The 25,911-nt window shown below is 38.4% G+C and overlaps 2 protein-coding genes across 13 annotated transcripts in view; both read left to right on the top strand.

The window, feature by feature from the left end:
- DDX52 (DExD-box helicase 52) overlaps window positions 1-18,949 on the top strand; it is a 23,558-nt gene extending 4,609 nt beyond the window's left edge. The window contains exons 3-15 of the mRNA XM_024757667.1: window positions 1,238-1,365; window positions 2,352-2,537; window positions 4,382-4,525; window positions 5,207-5,318; window positions 6,140-6,212; window positions 6,704-6,907; window positions 9,120-9,210; window positions 11,587-11,709; window positions 11,843-11,993; window positions 12,162-12,237; window positions 14,374-14,445; window positions 15,017-15,109; window positions 17,767-18,949. Coding sequence (XP_024613435.1) covers window positions 1,238-1,365; window positions 2,352-2,537; window positions 4,382-4,525; window positions 5,207-5,318; window positions 6,140-6,212; window positions 6,704-6,907; window positions 9,120-9,210; window positions 11,587-11,709; window positions 11,843-11,993; window positions 12,162-12,237; window positions 14,374-14,445; window positions 15,017-15,109; window positions 17,767-17,824 — 1,511 coding nt within the window. The 3' untranslated portion in view covers window positions 17,825-18,949. The remainder of the gene's footprint in view (window positions 1-1,237; window positions 1,366-2,351; window positions 2,538-4,381; window positions 4,526-5,206; window positions 5,319-6,139; window positions 6,213-6,703; window positions 6,908-9,119; window positions 9,211-11,586; window positions 11,710-11,842; window positions 11,994-12,161; window positions 12,238-14,373; window positions 14,446-15,016; window positions 15,110-17,766) is intronic.
- Window positions 18,950-20,712: 1,763 nt separating this feature from the next.
- SYNRG (synergin gamma) overlaps window positions 20,713-25,911 on the top strand; it is an 87,486-nt gene continuing 82,287 nt past the window's right edge. For all 12 annotated transcript variants that reach the window (XM_024757731.1, XM_024757727.1, XM_024757738.1 and 9 more), the window contains exon 1: window positions 20,713-20,871. In XM_024757731.1, the coding sequence (XP_024613499.1) occupies window positions 20,795-20,871 (77 nt within the window). In that variant the 5' untranslated portion in view covers window positions 20,713-20,794. The remainder of the gene's footprint in view (window positions 20,872-25,911) is intronic.

Below are 25,911 nucleotides of genomic sequence, written 5' to 3'. Positions count from 1 at the left end.
GAGGGAGGGAGGGAGGGAGGGAGGAAGGAAGGGCGGAAGGGAGGAAGAGAGGAAGGGAGGAAGGATGAATACAGGTTGTTACCTAGGGATGGACTGATGCACTGTAAGGGGCCACAAGGAAATTTTGGGAAGTGATGGAAATAGTCTTAAATGTGGTGATGGTTTAACAGGTGCATACGTAATGTCAAAATGCCTCAAGTTGTATACTTTAAATATATGCAGTTTATTGTGTTGGTTGTACATTGGTGAAGTTGAAAAAATTTAAAAGAAATTCCAGAAGTAGTCTTTGCTCATTACTCTTCTTAGAATTTTTTAGGTATTTGTACATATTTATTTTCCCATATAAACTTTAAAGTCAGCTACTCCAGTTACCAAAACAATCCTATCATTACTTTTCATTGAGGTAGTGTTATTTACAGATTTAGTGAGAATTGCTCTCTTTATAATATTGAGTAGTCCTTAAGTATTGTGTTGTGTTTATTGCTATTATAAGTGAAATCTTTTCTTGCATCGTATTTATTTTCTAGCTGGTTGTGGATATAGAAAAGCTGGCTGCCTCATTGACATCTCTTACTGTTTAAATAGTTTTTGAATTAATCCCTCATTGTTTTCAAGTGTACATTTAGGTACATATTACAAAGCTGAAATAACTAAAAAGAATAAAAAGGAAAGAGTGAGCTTCAGAGCTCTGATTTTACCAACACACAACTTGCTTCTCCTTTCCCAATTTTTTTTTTAATTAATTAATTTTTATTTTTGGCTGCCTTGGGTCTTTGTTGCTGCGTGCGGGCTTTTCTCTAGTTGCGGCAAGCAGGGGCTACTCTTCGTTGCAGTTCGTGGGCTTCTCATTGGGTGGCTCCTCTTGTTGCAGAGCACAGGCTCTAGGCGCGCGGGCTTCAGTAGTTGTGGCACTCAGGCTCAGTAGCTGTGGCTCACGGGCTCTAGAGCACAGGCTCAGTAGTTGTGGTGCATGGGCTTAGTTGCTCCGCGGCATGTGGGATCTTCCCAGACCAGGGCACGAACCCGTGTCCCCTGCATCGGCAGGCAGACTCTCAACCACTGTGCCACCAGGGAAGCCCTCCTTCCCCAATTTTTATACCTCCTATTACTTTCTTTCATCTAGTTGCAACCACTAGTACTTTTTCTTTTGTTTACTGTGAAGGTAAGGTATGGCCTGTTTGTGCCACCTAAGAATGTTGCACTGAAAATCTTTTAATTTTTTAAAAATATATTTTAGAAATTACCTCTCAAGAAGTTTCTACTATACAGTGGATATCATCTGTGGAAGCAAAGATTGAAGATAAAAAAGTTAAAAGAGAAAATAAACTAACTTCAGGAAAGTTGGAGCAGCTCAGAAAAGAAAAGGTTAGAAAAATGGCTTCATCCAGTTGTTTTTCTGGCCTAATGACTTCTTCGCTATCCTTGAGTTATTCTGGTGGTAAAAGCAAGTATGGTTTTTTTTAGAAGATTACTTACATTAGATTAGATTTTACTTTAATGGAAACTTAAAGCAAAGTAGTGTTTGTGCTGTGGCTGAAATTTTTAAAGTTTAAAATTCTTGAAAGTATCTTGAAATTTTGAAACTTAGGTCCAAATTGATGATGTGTTTAGAATTAAATTTTTAAAATTTCTTATTCTCTTTTGATAAACATGAAATTGGCCCCCTTTCTCCTTTATGTTAAGCTCACACTGGTTTAGAAGGATTTCCTCCGACAGGGATTTGAGAGTTAGAATTCTTAAGGAACCTATTTTATGACTTGGGACTAGGAGGAGTAGAATTCAGAAGAAACAACAAATATGCCGTTGTCGTGTTTGCTGCTCTCCTGCTGTATTGCAGATGGAGAGTATTGTTCAGCTCAGTTAGTAATCCCGAATCTAGAATTTGGCTGTCTGGATCAGAGAATGGGAAAACAAAAAAAAAATCAACATCACTTGATTCTGCTTTTGGCACTCAGTCTTAATAAGTAGAGTTTAGGGTAATCATTAAAAAGCATTGGCACTTGTCTGCTAAGTGCCATATAAAGACAATAGATTGATTCAGTGCCTGCCTTCTAGAAGTTTATATAAGATTGTGACTGTGACAGTAGCACGTTAATATGAATAACACATTATTCATGGCATTGACATTAATATGAGGAAAGTGTGGATAGGTAGGTTTCATTGTTATGAAGGTCTTTCTTCTGTGAAAGGGCACGAATTATACCTAATATCTGTATCTTGTAGGGATTGGAATTTAACCAGAAAGTTTCATATGTTACTAAAGCTTATCCCAGAAGCCGTTACTGTTGCTTTACAGCATCTGACACTGTATTTGACCACATTCATGGCGACTCCTTTATTTCACTTTTCAGATAAACTTCTTCCGGAATAAACATAAAATTCATGTCCAGGGAACTGATCTTCCTGACCCAATTGCTACATTTCAGCAACTTGACCAGGAATTTAAAATCAATTCTCGACTGCTTCAGAACATTCTAGATGCAGGCTTCCAGATACCTACGCCAATCCAAATGCAAGCCATTCCAGTTATGCTGCATGTGAGTATGAAGGCCTGTAAGTGAGTATGCGTGCATGTGTATGTGTGTGTGTGTGTTCATTCTCTTTCCTCTGTCTTTGAAATGTTCCTTTCTGCCTTATCTCCCCTTGTTGAAATCCTACCCTTGATTTCAAGGTCCGTCTCTAATACCTGTGCCTCCGTAAGATTTGTCTTGATCACTACTGCTAGATGTGATCTTTTTCCTTTACCAACACTGTTTCCCCTACCACCCAGTTCTCCATGTGTTTTCTTTTTCTTGCAACATTTGTCTTACACTTTACTATGTATTTGCATTAATTATATTCATCTCTTCCATTTAACTAAGAGTGTTAATCTTCTGAGGATAGGGACTATGTTCTGTTTTTTCATCCATGATTTAGTTTGTAATATTCAAGAACTATTTCAGAAATACAGAATTCTTGTACATAACCTGACTTTGTTTTTATCCCAGTACTTTTTATTATTGAAGTCTATTTAAGTACCAAAAAAATGCATAGATTTTAAGTGCACAGTTCAGTGAGTTTCAACTGTGCATACCCTATGTAACCATCAACTCAGTGAAGATGTGTAACATTTCTGTCACTCCAGACAGTTCTCTCATACCCCTTCCATTCAGTCCTCACCTGACCCCCGCCCAGAGGTAAGCACTTTTCTGGTTTCTATTGCCATGTTTTAGTTTTTCCTCTTATAGAATCATGTAAGTGGAATCATTCATTATTTACTCTTTTTGGTTTCTTTCACTCTCATACAGTTTTTGAGATTCCTCCATGTTGCATATATCAGTAGTTTGTTACTGAGTAGTATTCTGTTGTATGAATATACCATAATTTGTTTATGTGTTGTTGATAGAGGTATGAGTTAACTTAGACTTTTAGAAATTAAGTTTTTCTGAGGTTTTTTTTTTGTAGTGGTGAGAGCTGACTTTTTTCCCCAACATAACCAAGATGGCCTTCAGTTCTAGTAGCCAAAGGATATGAGTTCCCTCTCTCCTCATCCATACTAATCCTTTTCATTTTCTTTGGGAACTGAAATAAGAATATATTTGAATGATGTTGTTGACTGACATTATAGTAAATTTGCTTTTAGTTTTCATTTAAGGTTGTTTCTGTAGTGACCTTAACTTAAAGCTTTAAAAATCACAGTGACTTTTTGAAGATTGTCACCTATAAATGACTCTGTCACTCAGGTTTTCACCACTTTTTTTTTTTTTTTTTTTTTTTTTTTTTTTTGCGGTACGCGGGCCTCTCACTGTTGTGGCCTCTCCCGTTGTGGAGCACAGGCTCCGGACGCGCAGGCTCAGCGGCCATGGCTCACAGGCCCAGCTGCTCCACGGCATGTAGGATCTTCCCGGACCGGGGCACGAACCCATGTCCCCTGCATCCGCAGGTGGACTCTCAACCACTGCGCCACCAGGGAGGCCCTCACCACTTTTTATTTCTTACTTTTAGCCATTCTGTTATTTATTAAAACTTTCCTTAAGGATGGAGCAATGCAGATATCAGGTCAAAAAGTTGGTTTTGTAATTTTGCTTTGATAAAGAGGTTTAGGGGAAAGAAAAATTGAAATAATGGAAATGAGGTTGTGAGTCATCTTTGGGTTTTAGTTATCTACTTTCTTTACCCAGTTCAAATGAACTTTAGTAATAATGCTCAGAAACTCTATTGGGGCGGTTGTAGCAGGGGTGGGTAGAAAAGCAAATATGGGAGAAGTTAGAAGAGTGATGGGAATGTGAGTGTTTGGATTTATTATGTATAATTTTGTTATTTTTATGGCTGGTAGCATTATTTGACTGGGCTCTGAAAAATGTATGTACTCTTCCTTGTACTTAACATACTCTGTTTTTAGGGTCGAGAACTTCTGGCTTCTGCTCCTACTGGATCTGGAAAGACTTTGGCTTTTAGCATTCCTATTTTAATGCACCTGAAACAACCCACAAACAAAGGCTTCAGAGCCCTGATTATATCACCAACACGAGAACTTGCCAGCCAGGTATGACTGGTACTTTCTGAAGAGGTTGGGTTTGTGTTTGTCAGTCATCTTTCTTATTTGAGAGTAATAGAAAGGTCCAAAAGAGTAAGGCCCGTGTCTTTCTCCTTGTCACATATTCTGTTCAAAGCACACTTCTCTGTGTCTTACTGCATGTGGGCCAGTCTTTTAAGTCTTTTCAGTTTTATAAAATATGTTGTTCTTAACATTTATACTTTGGTATATGCTCTAAGATCCTTGAAGTTGGAAGGCTACCATCATATATAGTTCCCCTTTAAAACTTCTTTTCCTCACCTAGAGAAATGAAACCTCATCTCAGTTTTTGAGAAAGTAAAACTATACAATGATCCACTCTACCCTCCCAATGTGCTTAATATAAAATGCATGCCAAGTATGAAATAGTTTTGTAACAGTCCTGTATTCTACAAACAATATGTAACAGAATGGAAGAGTTTTGGTTTTATCTCTTGGAACTAGTTTACCAGACCGGAAGAAACTACTGAATCTTACTTAGTATTGACGTTCCAAAATGCTGAGATTCCAGGTTAATCTACAGATTATTATGGGCTTAATTTCAGGTATTCATGAGTTGATACTAGATTTATTTTGTTAATAATGAAAAAGAGACTGTACATCTTATCCAAGTATTTTAGCAGCTAATGTTTTCATCATTTTCTGTTGTAGATTCACCGAGAGTTAGTAAAAATATCTGAGGGAACAGGATTCAGGATACACATGATACACAAAGCAGCAGTTGCAGCCAAGAAATTTGGGCCTAAATCATCTAAGAAGTTTGGTAAGGGGGTTCGTGCTTGAGATGGAAGGGGTTTAGAAATTACAAGTATCCTAATTGCTACCTAGAAGTTCTTAAAGTGTAGTTGGTTTGAGTTTTAGAAAAGCTGAAAGAGATCTCCTCCTTACCCCCACCCAGTAGATATATAAATATATACCAGTGGTTCTCAACCAGAGGTGATTCTGCCCTTCACCCCCACCTCACCCTCTATCCCAGGGATACTTGGCAATTTCTGGAGACATTTTAAGTCATCACAACTGGGGAGAGGTGCTACTAGTATAGGGACAGAAGCCAGGGATGCTGTTAAACATCCTACAACACACAGGTCAGCCTCCTACAACAAGGAGTTGTCTGAACCAAAATGCCAGTAGTGCTGAGGCTGAGAATCCCTGCTTATTCTATTGATTGTTAATCTGCCATGGAAATATTCTGCAGATAAGATTGATTTATATCCCTACTCTTAGATCAGCCAGAGAATCTGTTTTACTTGTCTTTTATCTTGAGCTTCTGAGTAAAGTTGCATTTCAGGAAAGTATTTTCCTGAAAAACAAACAAATGTTTGTTAAGCAAATGGGTGGATTATAGTATTCTTGCCTCTTAGAAGCTGAGAAAGCAGATCAGATAAAAGTAGAGTAAGGATATAGTAGTTTGTGCTATGATGGATTAAAAAAATATGTATGTTAGCTTATTGTGCTGTTGGTGTAGTGCATATAACCGCTTCTCCCCACCTGAGGTTATTAACGGAAATTCAGGAGACTTAATCCCCTAATTCAAGAGGGATGAATGTTGTTTTTGCAATTTGTACCATTTATTTTTCCTTACAGATATTCTTGTGACTACTCCAAATCGACTAATCTATTTATTAAAGCAAGATCCTCCGGGAATAGACTTAACAAGGTACATTACTTTAATAATGTCTTTTATGTGTGTTTTTCATTAAATTGATTATATTTTGTCCTCAATTACTTGTATTATTGCTCTTTGGAGCTTGCTATGTTGATGCTGAGAAAAATGGTTTTCATTAAACTCATAGAAAAGTAACTATCCTGGTCTGGAAGAAAGTTAACAGATTCCGATAAGCAGTTAGTACAGAATTCCCCTAGAAATTTTCACATCTTTCAGCAATGGTGATGGCGTTCATAAGGTTTATCTGAGCTTCTGTCATTGCCAATGGAACCTCATATCTTTGGAGCTAATGGAATAGGTACATTAATTTATATTTATCTTGTTTTTACCTTTTTCTTGCTTATTTTTCTTATACCTTTTTCTGGTATGATATGTAGATCTGAGAAGCATCATTGTGGTTGGACTTCTTCATGTGTTCCCACAGGTAGTGAAGCATCTTGGATCTTTCAGTTCAATACCCACAAGTTTTTTTTATTTCTTAGTGTTGAATGGCTGGTAGTAGATGAATCAGATAAACTGTTTGAAGATGGCAAAACTGGGTTCAGAGACCAGCTGGCTTCCATTTTCTTGGCCTGCACGTCCCACAAGGTCAAAAGAGCTATGTTCAGTGCAACTTTTGCCTATGATGTTGAGCAGTGGTGCAGACTCAACTTGGATAATGTCATTACTGTTTCCATTGGAGCAAGGTAATTGTTCTTCCACACTATCCCACTCATTTTTTAAAAAAACACAAGTCATTATTTTAGACTAAAAGAGATAGGTTGTGTGGCCTAAGATTGATAATAAGAGTTTGACTGAAAGAAATATATTCTTTAAAGTCAAGATTGATTAAGCATTTTCTATTTTAGAATAATCCAAAGGGAGATTCTCATATTGTCATATTAATATTCCTATCCTCATGTGTTTAGTTGGTTTTTCCAATCCACAAAGTATGACATGAGCTCTGTGGCCATCCAAAGGATTTAATCTCATTGATGGCTTAACAAAGTAGGGCCACAGAGAAGGAAGCTGATGTTACTGAGCCACTTGATTTATAATTGCTTTTTAAAAATATTTTGGGGAGCATTTATGCTAAATGATAGAGAAAAGTCTTATGAAATTATGATATTGCCACTTGATATACTATAATGCAATGCATGAAATGGTCAGAGTGAAGAGTGTAGCTATATGAAAAGGTGCCTGTAGTACCATGTTAAGTAAAACAGAAGCCAAATGAAACAGTAAAGAATATCCTGTCTACTTTCAACATAAAACTCCTGTGTATAAAAAGAAAAATAGAACAGATTAACCATAAACGTAATTATAAAGGCAGATAACAGAATGGAAAAAGTATTTATACATGGTATAGAGTGTTAATAAAGCCTAAAGATACCTCACCCCAACTGTTTGTCAATAAATAAACCTTTGCTAACCATTAAGAAAAAAATTTAGGCATATGTAACAACCCCCTTTAAAATGTTCTCATTTTACCCAATAATTTTACTTTTAGAAGGATTCTGTAAGTAATTAGACACATGAAAATTTATGACTAGAACACAGCAAAATGTCAAAGTTTATTCTAAAATGGTAGAATTGTGGGTAATTTATTTTATTGTTTATGTCTTTATTTTTTAAAATTTTCTTGAGATAACATTTTTATAATCATAACAAAACATTCAAAGACCTAAATAGACATTTCTCCAAAGACATCCAGATGGCCAGTAGGCACATGAAAAGATGCTCAACGTCACTAATTATTAGAGAAATGCAACTCAAAAGTACAATGAGGTATCACCTCACACCAGTCAGAATGGCCATCATCAAAAAGTCTACAAAGAATAAATGCTAGAGAAACTAACACAACATTGTAAATCAACTATACTCCAATAAAAATTTAAAAAAGAAAAAAGAATAAATGCTAGAGAGGGTGTGGAGAAAGGGAACCCTCTTACATTGTTGGTGGGAATGTAAATTGGTGCAGCCACTATGGAAAATAGTATGGAGGTTCCTTAAAAAACTAAAAATAGAGTTACCATATGATCCAGCAATCTCAACTCCTGGGCATATATCCTGAGAAAACTATAATTCGAAAAGATACATGCACCCCAGTGTTCACAGCAGCACTATTTACAATAGCCAAGACATGGAAGCAACCTAAATGTGCATTGAGAGATGATGGGTAAAGAAGATGTGGTGTACACACACACACACACACACACACACACTTAAACACACACACACAGAGGAATATTATTCAGTCATAAAAAAGAATGAAATAATGCCATACAGCAACATGGATGGGCCCAGAGATTATCACACTAAGTGAAGTAAGTCAGACAGAGAAAGACAAATATCATATGATATCACTTATATGTGGAATCTAAAAAATGATACAAATGAACTTATTTACAATGCAGAAACAGGCTTACAGACATAGAAAACAAAGTTACAATTACCAAAGGGGAAAGGCAGAGGTGGGGATAAATTAGGAGTTTGGGATTAGCAGATACAAGCTACCGTATATAAAATAGATAAACAACAAGGTCCTACTGTATAGCACATGGAACTATATTCAGTATCTTGTAATAAACTATAATGGAAAAGAATCTGAAAAATAATATATATATACAAGCACACACATATGTACACACATAACTGGATCACTTTGCCGTGCTCCTGAAACTAATATAACATTGTAAATCAACTATACTTGGATTAAAAATGTTTTAAAAGAACGAATAAAACATTTAAAAATAACAACTTTGTCTTTAAGTTAAAATATAAATAATTCAGTACTTATATTGACAGTGGAAAAGGTCATTCTGTTGGAGTTGTGTGTAAATGTTTTCATTTATTTAGAATTCAAGGGGGGAAACAAAAAATGGCTCTTGCAAACTACAAGGGATGTTTTCTTCTTAGGAATTCTGCAGTAGAGACCGTAGAACAAGAGCTTCTCTTCGTTGGGTCTGAGACTGGAAAACTTCTGGCCATGAGAGAACTTGTTAAAAAGGTATATTTGGACTACATTCTTGAGTTTTGTTAATGTTCACCAAGCCTTGTATTACTAGGTGTAATATTACTAGCAATTACTTGTATTACTAGCCTTGGAAGACGTATTTATTAGGAGCGCTTAACTTCCTGGCAGACCCTTGACTGGGGCTCTGCTGGGTCTCCCGCCTCCTGCTGGCAGTTTTTGGGGTCTCTCTGTCCCAGCTTCTCCCTGCCCACACTCTAACTCCCATCCAGAACTGGCTGCAGGGCCCCCAGCTCTCCTCCCTGTCCCCAGGTAGGGTGATCAGTGCTGTGGCCTGGATCCCTGAGCTGTGTGCTATTGAGGGGGTCCTGCCGCAGGATTCCTGGGTGGGGCCCCCTCCGTGCCCTGGCTGTTTCCATATTTAAGATGAAATAAAAGGTTTTAGAAACTTAAAAAAAAAAAAAAAAAAAAGGAGGTTGAGTGCTATTCCTGTGTCATATTTAGTAATCCAGTGGTAAATCGGTAAGAAGCACATTGGAGCAACTCTTGTCTCGAAGGGGAGACGCTCTCCTCTCAGAATATATTAAGATTTCTGTTCCCAGCTCGGGGTAGGCCAGGGAAAGACCTACCTGCTGCCCTGAATGCCTCCTTTTTCCACACCAGCACACTGCGGGTTCTGTTCAGACCACCACAGTAAAGCCAATGTCACAATAAAGTGAGTCACAGGAATTTTCTGGTTTCCCAGTGTATATAGAAAAGTTATGTTTATACTATATTGTAGTCTATTAAGTGTGCAATAGCATTATGTCTAAAAAACAATGTACATGCCTTAACTTAAAAATACTTTATTGCTGAAAATGCTAACCATCACCTGAGCCTTCAGAGTCATAGCAGTAACATTAAAGATCACTCACTGATCATAGATCACAACAGCAAATATAATAATAATGAAGAAGTTTGAAATATTGCGAGAATTACCAAAATGTGATACAGAGACGTGAAGTGAGCAAATGCTGTTGGAAAAATATGGTGCTGATAGACTTGCTTGAACATTGAGTCGCCACAAACCTTCAATTCGTAAACAACACAATATCTGCAAAGTGCAATTAAACAAAGTATGCCTGTATATATCTGCCCCTGAATCTCCCCCAATCACTCTCCTGGTTTCTTAGAGAACTGGGGCATTAATGAATAGGACACTAGAGTGGGGTTTTTTGTTTTATTAATGAGTTAATAGAAATATAGTACTTACAGTAGTGCTTGGCACATAATAAATGCTATTATGTGCATGTTTTACTAATGTTCTTAAGGATATCATTTGGCAGTAGGAAATTTAAGGTTTTCACAGATACTCAAATGGAATTATACACCAGAGATTTTTAGCCATGTATAAACTTCAGGAGTTCTGTGAACCTTCTGAAATTATATGTAACATTTTGTGTGAATGTGTGGTTGCCTGTTAGAAAGCTTCATAGCTTTCTTTCATTAGATTCTGAAAGGGTGCGTGGACCAAAATAATAAGGTTAAGCCCTAATGCTGACAGTCAAAAATATAGAAAGCTGGTTTGAGAGAGAGGTGGGGTTTGATGATATTAATGTAAAAAATAAAAATCATTTGCTTAGGGCTGCTGGTTGATAACTGAGATTTTATGGAACTTGATAAGATAAAGATTATATTGAGAGAACTGAGAACCAAGGACTAAGCTTTGGGGAATACCCACAGTTAGGATAAATAACAGATTAAAATGACAGTTATTGGGGTTTCCCTGGTGGTACAGTGGTTGAGAATCCGCCTGCCAGTGCAGGGGACACGGGTTCGAGCCCTGGTCCAGGAAGATCCCACATGCCGTGGAGCAACTAAGCCTGTGCACCACAACTACTGAGCCTGCGCTCTAGAGCCCGCGAGCCACAACTGCTGAAGCCCATGCACCTGTAGCCCGTGCTCTGCAACAGGAGAAGCCACCACAATGAGAAGACCACACACCACAATGAAGAGTAGCCCCCGCTCACCGCAACTAGAGAAAACCCACACGCAACAACGAAGACCCAACGCAGCCAAAAATAAATGAAATAAATAAATTTATTTTTTAAAAAATGACAGCTATTACATTTTAAGAAGAAACAAAAATGTTCTGAAGCACAGAAGCAATCAGATGATTATTTCAAAGAGTGGGCATCCATTGCTGTAGAAAGATGAAGGGGAATTAATAAGACAAGATTATTGGAATTAGATGGAGAGTCTGTGCTCCACAACAAGAGAAAACCACATTGTAGAGAATGGATGGTGAGGAAGACAGGCAGACTTGGACCTCTGGTCTAAGAAATTTGTCAATTTCTAAATTAAAATGAACTAAAATCGTATGAAATACTGCAGTTATATTCTTGATTATGGATTATGTATGCTTTCTTTTAGGGTTTCAATCCACCTGTTCTTGTTTTTGTTCAGTCCATTGAAAGGGCTAAAGAACTTTTTCATGAGCTCATATATGAAGGTATTAATGTGGATGTTATTCATGCAGACAGAACTCAGCAACAGGTAAAGTCAAATGCATACTTTCAAAGCAATAAAGAACAACTAAATTTTTTTTAATTGGCATTAAATTTATGAAGTACTTGTTTTCCATTCCTAGAGTGGTACTAAAACATTTAATATATGTTCTGTTAACCAGAGAGATAACACAGTCCATAGCTTCAGAGCAGGAAAAATCTGGGTTCTTATTTGTACAGCCTTGCTAGCCAGAGGGATCGATTTTAAAGGTGTGAACTTGGTCATCAACTATGACTTTCCAACCAGCTCAGTGGAATATATCCACAGGATAGGTGAGTCGTGTGCCCCACCCCTCTACTCACCTCTCTTAGCACCACTACCAGTCCCTTCAGCATGCTCAAGTTTTTAGTGCTGTGAAAATCCAGTGACTTGTATATGTGATTCTTGAAGGTCCCATTCTGCCCAAAAGTAGGTTTTTTTAATGGTCTGGTTTCTCTTAGGTCGAACTGGAAGAGCCGGGCATAAAGGAAAAGCTGTTACATTTTTCACTGAAGATGATAAACCATTATTAAGAAGGTAAATTAGGAGAAAAAATTTAGCATTAAGTTGGCAAAATTGATTCATTATTCTCATACACAGTTAACGGATAATTACAAAATGGCTGTGTCCCAAATTCTGTTATGGTATTAGTCAAACAAACCTTAGCCATGAAAAAAAGAAAAATGATCAAAGGGCCTCGTTTTTGCCCTTCCATTGTTAGATTTTGGAAATATTCACAATGGAATATTCATTAAGTTTCAGACCCACGGGCTTTCTTGGTGGCACAGTGGTTAAGAATCTGCCTACCAATGCAGGGGACACGGGGTCGAGCCCTGGTCCAGGAAGATGCCACGGAGCAACTAAGCCTGTGGGCCACAACTACTGAGCCTTCGAGCCACAACTACTGAGCCCATGTGCCAGAACTACTGAAGCCTGTGCACCTAGAGCTTGTACTCCACAAGAGAAGCCACCTTAATGAGAGGCCTGTGCACAACGAAGAGTAGCCCGCACTCGTTGCAGCTAAAAAGAGCCTGCGCCCAGTAACAAAGACCCAATGCAGGCAAAAATTAATTAATTAAAAAAAAAAAGTTTCAGACTCACAGAATTCTCCCAATAGCCTTCACTTGATATTACTCAAAATGTAATACTAAGGTTTTGGATTAATTAATAGTTTAAAGTTAACCCCTGAGTCTCTTATAGCCCCGTCAAGATGATCTGTTAGCATGGGTGTATTCTTCCCATTACTCTTAGGAGCAGCTGGAGTTTTATGTTTAGTTCCAGGATCACCTGTCATAGAGGAAAAACTTTTTTAGTAACACACTCTAATATTCAGTTGTAGCCCCTTGAAGCCTGGGTAACCTATGATAGATACACTTTTAGAATCTTATCTTAATTTAGCCCATTGTCATAGATTTTAATATAGAAGCTGAGTTTCCTACATTTGAGCTGCCTACAGAAATTTTAGGCTGATGATAATTAGCAACAGTTCGTATTTCTAACAAATGAAGTTGAGTTGTGGATGTAGGCAGTTTGTACTTTATTCTGTTTATCACTTTTGGCGAAGATTTTGCTTCGTGCCTTCTGAGCCTTGGCTCTGTCAGCCTTGATTTTGCTGTGATCAGACTTTCACATGTGTGTAGGGGAGTACATTCCAACAGCCTAGATTCACCTGAGTTCTCAGCGACTCCAAGCATGTGCATCTGATGACCCCCATATCAGTGCAACTGTGTACCTCAGTTTTCCATCTGGGAAATGGGGATAATGATAGTATTTACTACAAAGGGTTGTAAGGATTGAATAAGTTACTACAGTAAGTCCCCTACATACAAACAAGTTCCGTTCCGAGAGTGTGTTCGTTAAGTCCATTTTGTTCATAAGTCCAACAAAGTTAGCCTAGGTACCCAGCTAACACAGCCGGCTATATAGTATGTACTGTATTAGGTTTATGATATATAGCACATAATAAACACACCCCCAATAAAACACTTTTAATCTTACAGTGCAAGTACCTTGAGAAGTACAGTAGTGCAGCACAACAGCTGGTGCTTCTTAGCAGTACCAGCTACGCCACCGCTGCTTTTACGCTTGCTTCCGGACACCCTGGGCTTGAAACAAAGATACTGTGCTACTGTACTCTATACAGTACTGTACAGTAAAGTACACAAAAGGACAACCTCTTGTAGAGGATGTATGCCTATGACAATGTACGTCAGACACGTGAACTAATTTACCTGATTGGGCATGCGAACGCATGTTTACATCTTTGAAAGTTCAAAACTTGAAGGTTCATGTGTAGGGGGCTTACTGTATACATGAGAAGCTTGAGACCATGTCAAGCTTTATCATTTAATAAATTTAAGTATGACTCTGACTTCAGTCAGTGTCTCATCCAATACTGGGCTTAGTAGCTTTTTAGGGCTTGTTAAATATTGAGTAGAAACAGCTGCTATCTAAAATTTTCATCAAGACATTGATTTCAGTCCAGCAGACCGTTCTCTCAGTAATCCAATATGACTGCATCTGGTAATAATTGGTAATAATTTATCAGAACACTTTACTGGATTACTTTTTTGTTTGTGTAGTTTTAGTTCCTCTTGTATTGTGCAGAGGGTTTATGTACATAAACATCAGTTTGACAAGATACAAATTTATGTTTATGGGTACCTTTTTCAGTGTTGCCAATGTTATCCAGCAGGCCGGATGTCCTGTCCCAGAATACATAAAAGGTTTCCAAAAACTACTAAGGTACAATCTTGAATTTACCTGGAGCTTCTCTCTCTCTCTCTTTACATATATATTCTTGATTTCACACTCTTATACATTATAGTTCTAATACTACTACTATTTTTAGAACATTTTAAGATTAAAAATTTTCCTTTTAAATATTTGTGAATACTGTCTGTTCTTTCCCTGCCAGTTTTTCATCCTTGAAATTTTAAGTGTTCAGATTTTTAAAGTAGTATTCAACATGAGTGAAATATGCTGAGATTTCGTTCTAATTCATAAAACTGATAAAAAGCAGTTAATTGGCCAAAATCAAACTCTGGTGTTTGTTAACACAAGATATAAGAGTGACACACGACATATTTTAATCATAATCAGTGCCTTTTAAAAAATTGGTTGAATTTATCATCCCTTTGGGTTACCTCTCTAGATGATGTTAGGTAACCTAGTATATTAAAGTGGATACAGTGGTGTCCCTGTAAACCTGTAAGTGGATGAAGGAAACGAATTTTGTGAACCAAAGAAGCAAAACTAGTTTTAGCTCTTTTAAATTAAGTTGCACTTAATTCAGTTCTTTCTTTGTAACTTTCAGTAAACAAAAGAAAAAGATGATTAAGAAGCCTTTGGAAAGAGAGAGCATTAGTACAACTCCAAAATATTTCTTAGAAAAAGCTAAGGATAAACGGTAAGTATATGGTAAAAGTTACTGTTTGATTCTGGCATATTCTTATAACGTAAGCATTATTTTTCCTTAGGATGATTTTTAGAAGTAGAATTTGATAGGTCTGCAGTCCATTATAGAATGTAATAAAAGTAATATATCTTAGGTTGCCTGTGATTTGGAAACTTGGATAATTCAATCTTGGAATTTTTCTTTATCTGTATATTAATGATCTGTATTTCTCCATCTTTGAAAATATGATTTCAATTCACTATGAATTAGAATTGCACTGTCCACCATCTCCACACAGCCTGTATCTGGGCACACTACTGAGGCCAGTAGTTAGGACTGCTGACTCACATTGATAGAGTCTTCCTTCAAGCTCCATATTCTGGGCAGGATTTCGGGCTTATGCTGAAGCACACTGTAACACCTCTGAACAGTATGACTTGAGTAAATTTGTAGTCATTTAGCTGAGTTTTTGAGGATTTTAAAGTATAGGTGTTTTTTTTTTTTAGCATACACACAAAAAAGGACATACACAAAAAAGGACTACCTTTTTTGCCTATTACTGCCAGGAAACGACATGATTTCATAGGGGTGGGCTAAAATATTCTGCACCATACTATTCTTTCCACTATTTAAGGAAAAATGACACTCTTCAAATTCTATCAGTACCAATTAATATAGAACATATATAAAATGTAGGCATTTACCAAGTTCTACTGTTCACCTTCAGTCTTACTACATATATAATATGTAGTAAGGTGTATGAATGGATGTAAAATGAGACGACCCCTTTCCTGAAGTTAGGGAAAGGAGATTAATATACATGAAAAAAGTTAGATAATAATTTTAAAATAAAACAGAAGTTTAGAGAAGGGAAAAAATCATTATGGATTGGTGTAGTTACAGAAAGTTTCAAGGAAGTAGAATTATGTTCAAGGATGGGTAAAATTTAGGCATGTAGAAGGAGCAAGGTGAACCCAGGTGAGAAAACCTGCACTTTCCTTCTAAGTGAAAGAGTCTGCCTGACATTTTGTATTAGTTGTGGGAAATAATGTTCAGCCCCAGTACATAGACTGTACAGAGTGTCCCAAAGGGTTTGGTGGTTTTAAGCTTTAATAACTTGGGAAAAATAAATGTTACAACCTTATAAAACTACATCATTTGAAAGATTATTTTAATTTAACTGGTACTTATTCAGTTTTGTGCGTTCTTAATACATTTTTATTTTTATTCTTTGTGGCAACAGTTCCTGGGTGACAGACCAGTGGATTGGTAGAGAAGGTTGCCCTGCTTGGTCACCTTATCTGTCTCATTAGACTTTTTCTTGTGGTGGGCTGCTGCAGAATTGTTGCATACACATCAGAACCTCATTCTTTGGGTGATCTCAAAGCTAGGATTGGAAATGCAGTCCTTTCAGGCACTGAGCTGCAGCTGATAAAAGTTTTTACAAAGGTCGAAAATTGACTAGAGCATAAGGTCATGGCTGTGCTGAACTGTAAAAATAAAGTCAATATTTTAAGTAATGACACTTTAATTGCTGATTTTTGTAAGTTTGTAGCTTTTAATGATCTGAGGTTATTAAAACTTAAAAGCTGTGCTAAGACTTTGAGGACACCTGGTATAAACCTTGTCACTAGCCCCCTGCTTAAGATGCTTTGGTTCTCTATTTTCTTCACATTTAAAGGCCATACTTCTTAACATAGCATACAAACAAGATCTGACCTGAATCTAGCTTACCTTTCCACTGTAGATGTTGCTTTAATGATCCTACCCACACCTGTGGCCTCAGCTCTATGCTGATAAATCTTAAGTCCATATCTTCAAGCCCAGCTTCCCAACTGAGCTATAAACCTGAAGCCTGTTGCTTAGTGGGTGTCACTTCAGGCGCTGCAAACTCAAACTGGTATAGTAGGGCGTAGGGGAGATTGGATTTGGAGCCAGAATAACTGGCTCTAATAACACCTTTTCCTGTGTGACTTTGGACAAGTCACTTCACTTCTCTAAGCCTCTTTCCCCCTATATATAATGGAAATAGTTATATAAATAATACTAACTCTGCCACTCAGAGTTGGTGGAGGATTAAATGAACTGATATACATCTAAGAACTTTGCATTACTATACTGTAGTATGTGAATATTGATTACTTTCTCAAAACTTTTTTTCCTTTTCCTGTGTTAACAGTTGATGGCATTCACCATTCACCAAACTCTAAAATCAGACTGTCATGTCTAAAATTTTTACCAGTGTCATGTCTAATATTTATTACCAGTGTGTGATGATCAGCAAGTTACTTAACCACTCTACCTCATTTTCCACATCTGTAAAATGAGGATAATAATAGAATCTTCTTCGTAAGTTAGGAAGACTATCTGAGTTGATACATATAAACGACTTATAAACAGTATCTGGCATTTAATCAATGTGAACTCTTCTTATTAATTCAGGATCAGAATCTGTCTTTTATACCATGTTGTAGTGTAGTTTACTGTGGTGTTTCTGTCTCACTTACCTGGATGTGGTTTTCTAAAGGGCAAAGACACATCTTTGTGTTCCTAGTGCCTCGTATACTTGATTATACAGGAGGTTTCAGTAAATGTTTATTAAACTGGTAGAGTTTTGGAAAGTACATATATCTAAAATTTCTAATTCAACTTTCCTTTCATTGTCACAGGAAAAAGGTCACTGGTCAGAACAGCAAGAAGAAAGTAACTCCTGAGGACAAAAGTTAAAAACAGACTTCTAAAAAGACTATATCACAAATGTGATTTTATGATTCCAGCATGAATGTTGTTTTCATGGAATATATTGTCTTATAATCACCTGTACCAAACATTTGAAATCAACTACAAGAACATGGGACTAGTGAAAAATGATCCTAAACTATCAGTGCATCATGTCAAGTTTCAATTCATAGGTGATTTTTTAAATGATTATATAATGGAAAAAACATTCATTGACATTCATGTGGTTTGAATCCAGAGCGATGCTTCTTACAGAAGAACAAAAGTTTATGCTAAAAATAACAACACCCAAATGTGGTGAACTGGATTTTTCCCTTCAAGTGTGAAAGAGCGTGTCATGTATGCTGTGGAGAGGCATTTGGAACCACATTGCGAAGTAAAGTCTTGAGGTTGAATGCCCCTTCCCACCCACTTTTTTTCTTTTTTTTTTTTTTTGGATGGACAAGAAGCAGCACGGGCTGTCTACCAAGAATAAACCTACTGCTCTCTTTATTTCACTGTTTCTTAATTTGTTTATGGCCTTTTGTGATATGAGCCACAATAAGATGCCTTTTATATGGCTGGTTATTCAAGTTCACTAGAATTTTAAATTCTTTGATCTATATATAAATATCTTTTACCTCATCCCTATCGTAGCTCAGACCTTACCTTCATAATGTTGCAGCTATAAGATTATGGTCAGCTTCTCCTTTCTTACTTCATTTTCCATCATTTAACCATGTTCTTTCCTGTCTCTTTCCATTTGAGATGACTTTGCTCGAAAAGTGATAACCATTTTATCCTGATAAGGAAGAATGTTCCTGTTACTTGATCCACCTCTGGCTCCGTTCTCTTACAGCTTATCTTTCCTAAGGCTTTATGGCCCTTCATCCAGATAGTATGCAGGTCTCTGCCGAAGGTAAAGGATTATGATTGTACAGTGATAGAGACTATTCACTCTTAGCAGATTTTCCTCAGTTGCTAGTTTTGTACAGTGGAATGAAAAATCGACTTCATACATGTAAGGTACTTGCAATGGTGCCTGACATGAATGTTAGTTATCAGTGCTGTAATACTATAATATAGATAACCTTTTCTCAGTAACATTTGAATTAAACTTACTTATTTCCTGTATTCTCAGTCTTTTATTCTAGAGTCAGGATGGGTTGACTGCAACTTAATTATTTTAGATGAGACAAAAATTGTTCATCTTCAGAATGTATGTAAATGGAGACCTATTGCTACAAGGTGCAAGAAATACTTAGAAGCCTGTAATTTTTTTGTTCTTGCAAACAGAACCTAGACTCAAAATATATTCTGGAAGTAGGTGTACTGGTGCCACCCATTTGCCAGTTGTTTTAAGTTCTTAATTTCTCAGAGGTTCAGTTTGTTTGTGAAATTGAGGGTAATACCAACTATGTCTCAAGATTATAAATACCTAGCACTGTGCCTGACACGTCATAACTTCACAAAATATATTCCTTAACAAACATTATATATTTGGTTAGGAATACAAGTCTTGGTAACACAGTCCCTGCCCTTACAGTGTAGTGGGCATAAAGTAAAGGAACAAATAGTGTGGTAGATGCTGTGTTAGACATAAGGCCACAATGCTGAGTCATCACAGGACAGCATCTAACCTGGACTGGAAATATCGTGGAACGCTGACATCCTGAGTCATGTGGTCTATGATCTTTGAAATACTCCCTTCATTTGACTTTTTTTTTTTTTTTAGTATTTTCTCCTGTGTGATCACCCATCCTTAAAAGTGGCTACATAAGCCTGTATCATCTTGATTTGTCGATGGATTAATACTGAATTTAGTTATGTATCAGTTTATGTCGATTGGAACATCTGCTACACAGTTCCATCTAAAGAAGGGGAGGAATGAAGTTAGTGGACAATTATGGGGGAAAAAAGCATAATTAAATAGCTGGCTCTAGCTGAAATGAGCAAGGACTTTGAAGTCAAACTCCTTGGATTTTGACCCTGGTCCTGCTGTTTTGCAGCTGTTTGATGCGGGTAAATTACTACTCCTCCCAACCTTGATTTTCTTATCTGTGAAATGCCAATACTAGCTCTTAGGGACACTGAGGATTTGAAAAAATACAGTAAAGTTCCTGACCAGTGATTGTGCCCAATAGACGATAACTATTATTACAAGTTGTTTCCCAGTAAAAGCCCTGAGGCAAGAGTAAAAGATAAAGCTAATTATAATCCGTTACTTGCTAGTAAGCAAACTCCACTTGAGGGCTTGAAAAAGTTTACATTCAACTTTAATATTTACCTACAGTAGTTTGATTAGGAAAAAAAAAACCACAGTAAAAATATGCCCAGGTAGGGTCGGAGCAATGAACTTTTCCAAGCACCACCGTTTTGGCCCTGATTGTAAGTATAGGGAAAACGGGGATTACCAGGTGGCTAAACACCTTCGGCTTTTAGAGTGGGTACCAAAAGGAAGCTGCCGAGTTCCTGGGAGAAAGTAGAGCTCATCACTAATCGGCGCTGTGATGCTATCAAAGGGGCATTCAAGATCCATCTATTCTTTGTGTAAAGAGTAACAATAAAAGAACACCCATGTACCCCCCATCCAGGTAAAAAAACAGGACTCAGTGTACTGTTTCCACTAAGCAAGACGATGGTTTTTCAAACGGAGGAACGATGACGCCTTGCCGCTCGGCGGCCAGCTGGGTTCTCCACAGAGCCTTGCCTGACAATGAACCTGGAGCCGGCACCAGACCATCCCACCAGCCCCAGCCCCTGAACTAGAACTGCACCTGGCGGGCCCTCAGCTGTGGCCGGGTCACGTGACGAGGAAGCGCAACTCCTCCCCCGGACGCGAAGGGTCACGTGGGCGCGAGGCCCCGCCCCGTCGCCCAGGCCGCGGCGAGGTGGGGTCCTGCTTTTGCCCCGGAAGTGGCTGTCGGGAGCTGACAGCTGCTGGGAAGGTGGCGGCGGCGGCGGCGGGCCCGGAGCAAGATGGCGCTGCGGCCGGGAACGGGAGCTGGCGGCGGCGGGGCCGCGGGAGCTGGCGCGGGGGCTGCCGGGGGCGGCAGGTGAGTGTGAAGACCTGGGCTGGGCGTGCCTCGCAAACGGAGAGCAGACCTGGCACCGGCGACGGGTGGTCGGTGGTTATGGCGGTTTTCGCCCACGCCGACCCCTTTTCCCTCGGAACTGGGCTGCGGGAGGAGGGGTCGTCCTCCGGGAACTTAGGCCGAAGCGGTGGATGGAGCCCGGGCGCCCGACTCTTGTCCTGCAGGCTCGGGGGCACTGGCTGCTGGTGCTGAGCGGGGAGGAGAGGGGGAGGAGGTGAGTGTCCCGTCAGTGCGGCTGCCACCCTGCTGGGTGGATAAAGGAGGAACCCCGACGCCTCGCTTCTAGCCCGGCTGTATACTGAAGCGACCAGAGACTTCCTTTTCCCAGGGCTTGACCAGGGGCTCTGAAAAATCTGTTCACAGAGCTGCACAAGTGTTTCCAAGGTGTGTGTGTGTGTTTGTGTACTCATTTTTTCAGTGTTGTGTCCTTTTTATTTTTTCCTTAACACACCAGAAACAGCAGGAAAATCTGAAGACCTTTGAATCTTGTAGAGGTAGTTTTAACACCTGTCTTCTTACTAAAAAACAATTCACTGTTAAACAGTACGTACGCAGTTATCAAAACAAAGCTTCCAGACTTTTACTTAGCCCTTAAACAAATTTGCTGTCAGTTCCAGCTACTAATCGCCAGTGGCTCTCATATCGAGAACATTAAAAGAGATGAACGTTTGCAACCTGACAAGTTCATCATTTGAGGAAATATTTGATTCTGGGAAGTTTTCATCCCACTTCTGTAATGACCTAGTCTTACTTTGTTTTGCTAGCCAACCCGAGGTTCATACACATTTGGAGATAAATTTTGCTTTTTATCTTCAGCATCCTAAATTATTTTTGGAAAACAAAGTGTTAGGTTTTTTTTTTTATGCAGTGTTTTATTTTGGAGTTATGAACACCACAGTGTGAAGCCTTTAAAATCATCACATCCTGCAGGTGCTTGTATATATGCCAGGAAAAGAGAGCAGTCACGGTTCACCTGTGTGCAGCCGCATTTTTCACTTTCTCTTTTTCATATCTTTCTCTCTAGATTTAAAACTGTTTTCTTTCTCTTTTGTTTTCTGATTTCCACTTTTCATTAGAGTTTTTCATGAATACTTGATATAAGTCAGTTTCTGGCTAGAGAAGACAAATATGTAATAATCTCTCTTTTCTGAATGCGACAACAGTTTATAAAATGTTCTTGAGTGGCATTAATTTGATCAAGTGTATGATGAGTCATGGCACCAAGTTCTGGGGAAATATAAACTTGAAAGAATTTGGCGTTCTAGTCACGGGTCTTGGGGGGTTTTGTTGTTGTTTTGGCTTGGGTTTTTTTTGTTTTTTTCAGGTGGAGAGGAGCTTGGGTGTAGAAAGTTGAGTGGATCATACCCCTTAGTTTGTAGTAGTTTAACATCATTGGTCCATGAACACAATTTTTTTTCTAAATATGGCCTGAATTAGAATGATTGACTTTAAAATTTCTTTCCTATTTAAAATTTGGTGGTAACATTACATTCTTAAGCTCTAGAGGATATGTGGGAGAGCAAATCAGCCTTATCTTGTAAAATGTGTGATAAGTATTATATTGGAGCTTTTCTGAGGCTGAGAAGCTGTATGCTTAATAAAGAAAGAATATGGTTTTTAGAGAGCAGTGGTGAGGGCTGAGGTTGTTTTTTTATAAGGAAGCTAACATTATGGTTGGTACCCTAAGTATATTTTAGGGAAAAGAAAAACAACCTGGCAACCTTTCTCAGCTTTTAATGGAAGAAATCTGTGAACTATAATTTACTATATTTCTTAGGTACTTGTCTGTGTCCTTCCTAAGAGGCTAAGCAAAAAGCACAGGCATTTTCCAACTTTATTAATGTTAGCCTACTTTTGATTGGTATCCTGAATGGACTACTTTAGAATAAATAGTAGAGTTGTATAAAGGGCAAAATTTACGCAAGAGATGAGAAGTATAACTTGTTTTCTTTTTTAAAGTATGGCAGGAAAAAAACAGTTGAAAGATCTTGATTAGACTATGTCCTTCTGGGATAGTATCATTTGTGAGCTTGTCTATTTCCTGCTTTTATAAGCTCCTTAAGGGCCTCATCATCTTTTTATCTTCCACTGCTTCTAGCACATTCTACACATAGAAAACATTCTGCAAATATTTGTAGATTCAAGCAACGTTGTAGGCAAAGAAGAGGTATTTCAGTTGGGCCTCATTTCAAGGAAGAGTAAGGGGTCAAGAGATTGTCATGGAGATGGGAAGGCCCAGTGAACATTAGGGGACAGCAGGTAGGCCAGATGGACTGTGGCACTGAGTGGGAGAAAAGAGTTTTGTGAGATAAAACTGAAAAAGTTGTGTTAAAACTGGAGAGGGCCTTGAATATAAACTAAAAAAATTCAGTTTAAGGGGGAATCATTACATTGTTTTAATCCCAGGAGTAGCTTATCAAATGGTCCCTTAGCTAGATGCACTTCACCTGTGCTATGTGAGCTGCGTTAGAAGCCACAGAGTCTGCAGGTGAGGAGATCCATTAGGAAGTCTTGCTGAGTCCAGGCCTCAGAGAGAAGTGAAGGCTGATCTGGGTTAGTAGCAAAGGTAACTGAAAGGGGAGGATGAATGAGATAGGCATGTGACAAGCAGGGCTCACAGTTCTGCTTCAAATTGTTTGTCATCTTGTCGCCCATTTTTTTGCCAAACTTTTGCTGTCTTATCAATATCTTAGCTGTTTGTCTAACCAGTCTTCAAGCATGTTGCTGTTAGTAGTCTAAACATTTCAGAGAGTCCTATGAATGGTACATAGGTCGGTTGGTAGTTTAGGTTGTATAATTACTGGAGTAAGTCATGTTTGTCAGTAATGTTCTTAATTTAGTTTTTGTTTATGTTTTTGAAGTAGCCTTTATACGTCTGTACATTATTTGGTTGTCTTAGTTAGGAGCTTGGCAAACTTGTGTCCTCGTTTGACAAAAGGCAAACAGGACAGGGTGGTGAAAGGGATTGCATAGAGCTTCATGGTTACTTTGTGGCAGAGCTAGAGAAAAGAAAATGTCACTCAAGTGTCCAGTTTTTACTTAGCCAGTAATCCCTATTGGTGATTGTAATCTTTAAGACTGATTTGGAAAGTCTCAATAGGTTGACTACTTAAATCTTAGTGTATGAGTAACTTTTTAAAAAATTGAGTCCTACCAAATTTCAACTTGCAATTTAAACACTTTATCCAGTTAACACATTACTTAGCTAATACGTCTTGTGTGCAGTTTGGAAAAGCTGTTCACTGTTCAGACCTTTCCTTGGTGTGGGCTCGCTTGTCAGCAGAATTTGCGAATGGTTCAGATCCTCTACAAGGCTGTAATCAGGTAGATGTCCAACTAGAAATTTGTGAACCACCTTACAAAAAAATCTTGTTGATCAAAATATTTTAGAGCTAAAAGACTCTAAAGTTTGATTTTTAGCCCTTTTCCTGGGAAGGGGGAGTGTTGTGTAATAGAAAAATGCAAGGACACATAAATTTGGCATACCGTTCCTGATCTCACTATATCTTTAAAGACTATCCAGAAAGCCCCTTCAGATCCTTGACTCCCAGATTAAGGGCTTTTCCCACTCAGACTTTTTCTTCCTTGATCTGTCCCATTTCCTTTCCCTCTGGTCTCAGAGAAAGAAGTCCCTCTTCCTTTTGCTACATTAATCCCATCCTCTCAAAAACCTTGTTTTAGCTATCACTAAGTATATCTTTTGTATCCTAAATCTCTGTCTATGCAGGTCCCTTCCTCTTCCTCTGTTGAAACCGTTCACTCAAAGATTACCATTTTCGAAAACAGCAATCTTTATTTAGTAATCCTCATTCTTATCAGCTTCTCTACAGCATTAGACACTTTTTCCTTAAATGCAGTCCTTCCTCAGTTATAACCCTCAGTTATAAGCAACTTCTTTGGTTCTCAGTGACCATTCCATACTCAGTTTTCACTAAGAATTCCAAGGTTTTCCTTTGTTGTCTTCTCACTATGTATACATCCCTTTGGCTCTTTCATCCACAACCAGACTTTAAGTTTTTTCTTTTTTTACCTTTATTTAAAAGAGCCTGGGTAGATTGATGCAAGGGAAGGGATCCAGCTCCCTTCCCTTGAACTGGAGTTAACTTTTCTGGTTGCCTATTAGATCGCTCCTCGTGGGCACCCTCCTAACACCTTTCTCCCCAGACCTGCTCACCCTGGGTTCCTGTCAGCAGGTAAACAGTGTCACCATCCTTACAGTTGCTCAGGCCCAAAATCTCGGCAGCATCTTCAGCCCTTTCTGCTTTTTCAGTGCTGTTCTCCATCCTGGTAGTTGCTAAGTCCTATTGATTCTTTCATTTAAATAGATTTCATTCACCTCTTCTTTTCCATTCCCACTACTCTGGTTATGACCCTTTTCATTTCTTATTAAGATTATTGTAATAGTTTCTTAGCTAATTCTTGTTACTTCAAGTCTTCTCTGTCATACCCCATTACCAGAGAAACCTACAGCACATTTCTTTTTTTTTTTTTTTATAAATCTAGATTGTTTTTAGTAAGTGTATTTCTTTTATTTATTTATTTATTTATTTATTTGGCTGGGCTGTGTCTTCGTTGCTGCTCAGGCTTTCTCTAGTTGCAGCAAGCGGAGGCTACTCTTCGTTGCGGTGTGTGGGCTTCTCACTGCGGTGGCTTCTCTAGTTGCAGAGCTTGGGCTCTAGGCGCGCGGGCTTCAGTAGTTGTAGCACGCGGGCTTCACTAGTTGTGGTGCACAGACTCTAGAGCGCAGTATCAGTAGTTGTGGTGCGGGCTTAGTTGCTCCGCGGCATGTGGGATCTTCCCGGACCAGGGCTCGAACCCATGTCCCCTACATTGGCAGGCAGATTCTTAACTACTGCGCCACCAGGGAAGCCCTACAGCACATTTCTGATCATTTCACTAGAGAAAAATGTATGACATCGGGGAAATGTAGATCTAAATCACAATGAGATACCCCCTCATACCCATTAGGATAACCATCATAAACAAACAAACAAACAAACA

Source organism: Neophocaena asiaeorientalis, unplaced genomic scaffold (genome assembly GCF_003031525.2).
Source record: "Neophocaena asiaeorientalis asiaeorientalis breed wild unplaced genomic scaffold, Neophocaena_asiaeorientalis_V1.1 scaffold327, whole genome shotgun sequence".
NCBI lineage: Eukaryota > Metazoa > Chordata > Mammalia > Artiodactyla > Phocoenidae > Neophocaena > Neophocaena asiaeorientalis.
Note: the sequence above shows the minus strand (reverse complement) of the source record. Positions and strands in the feature narration are given on the sequence as shown.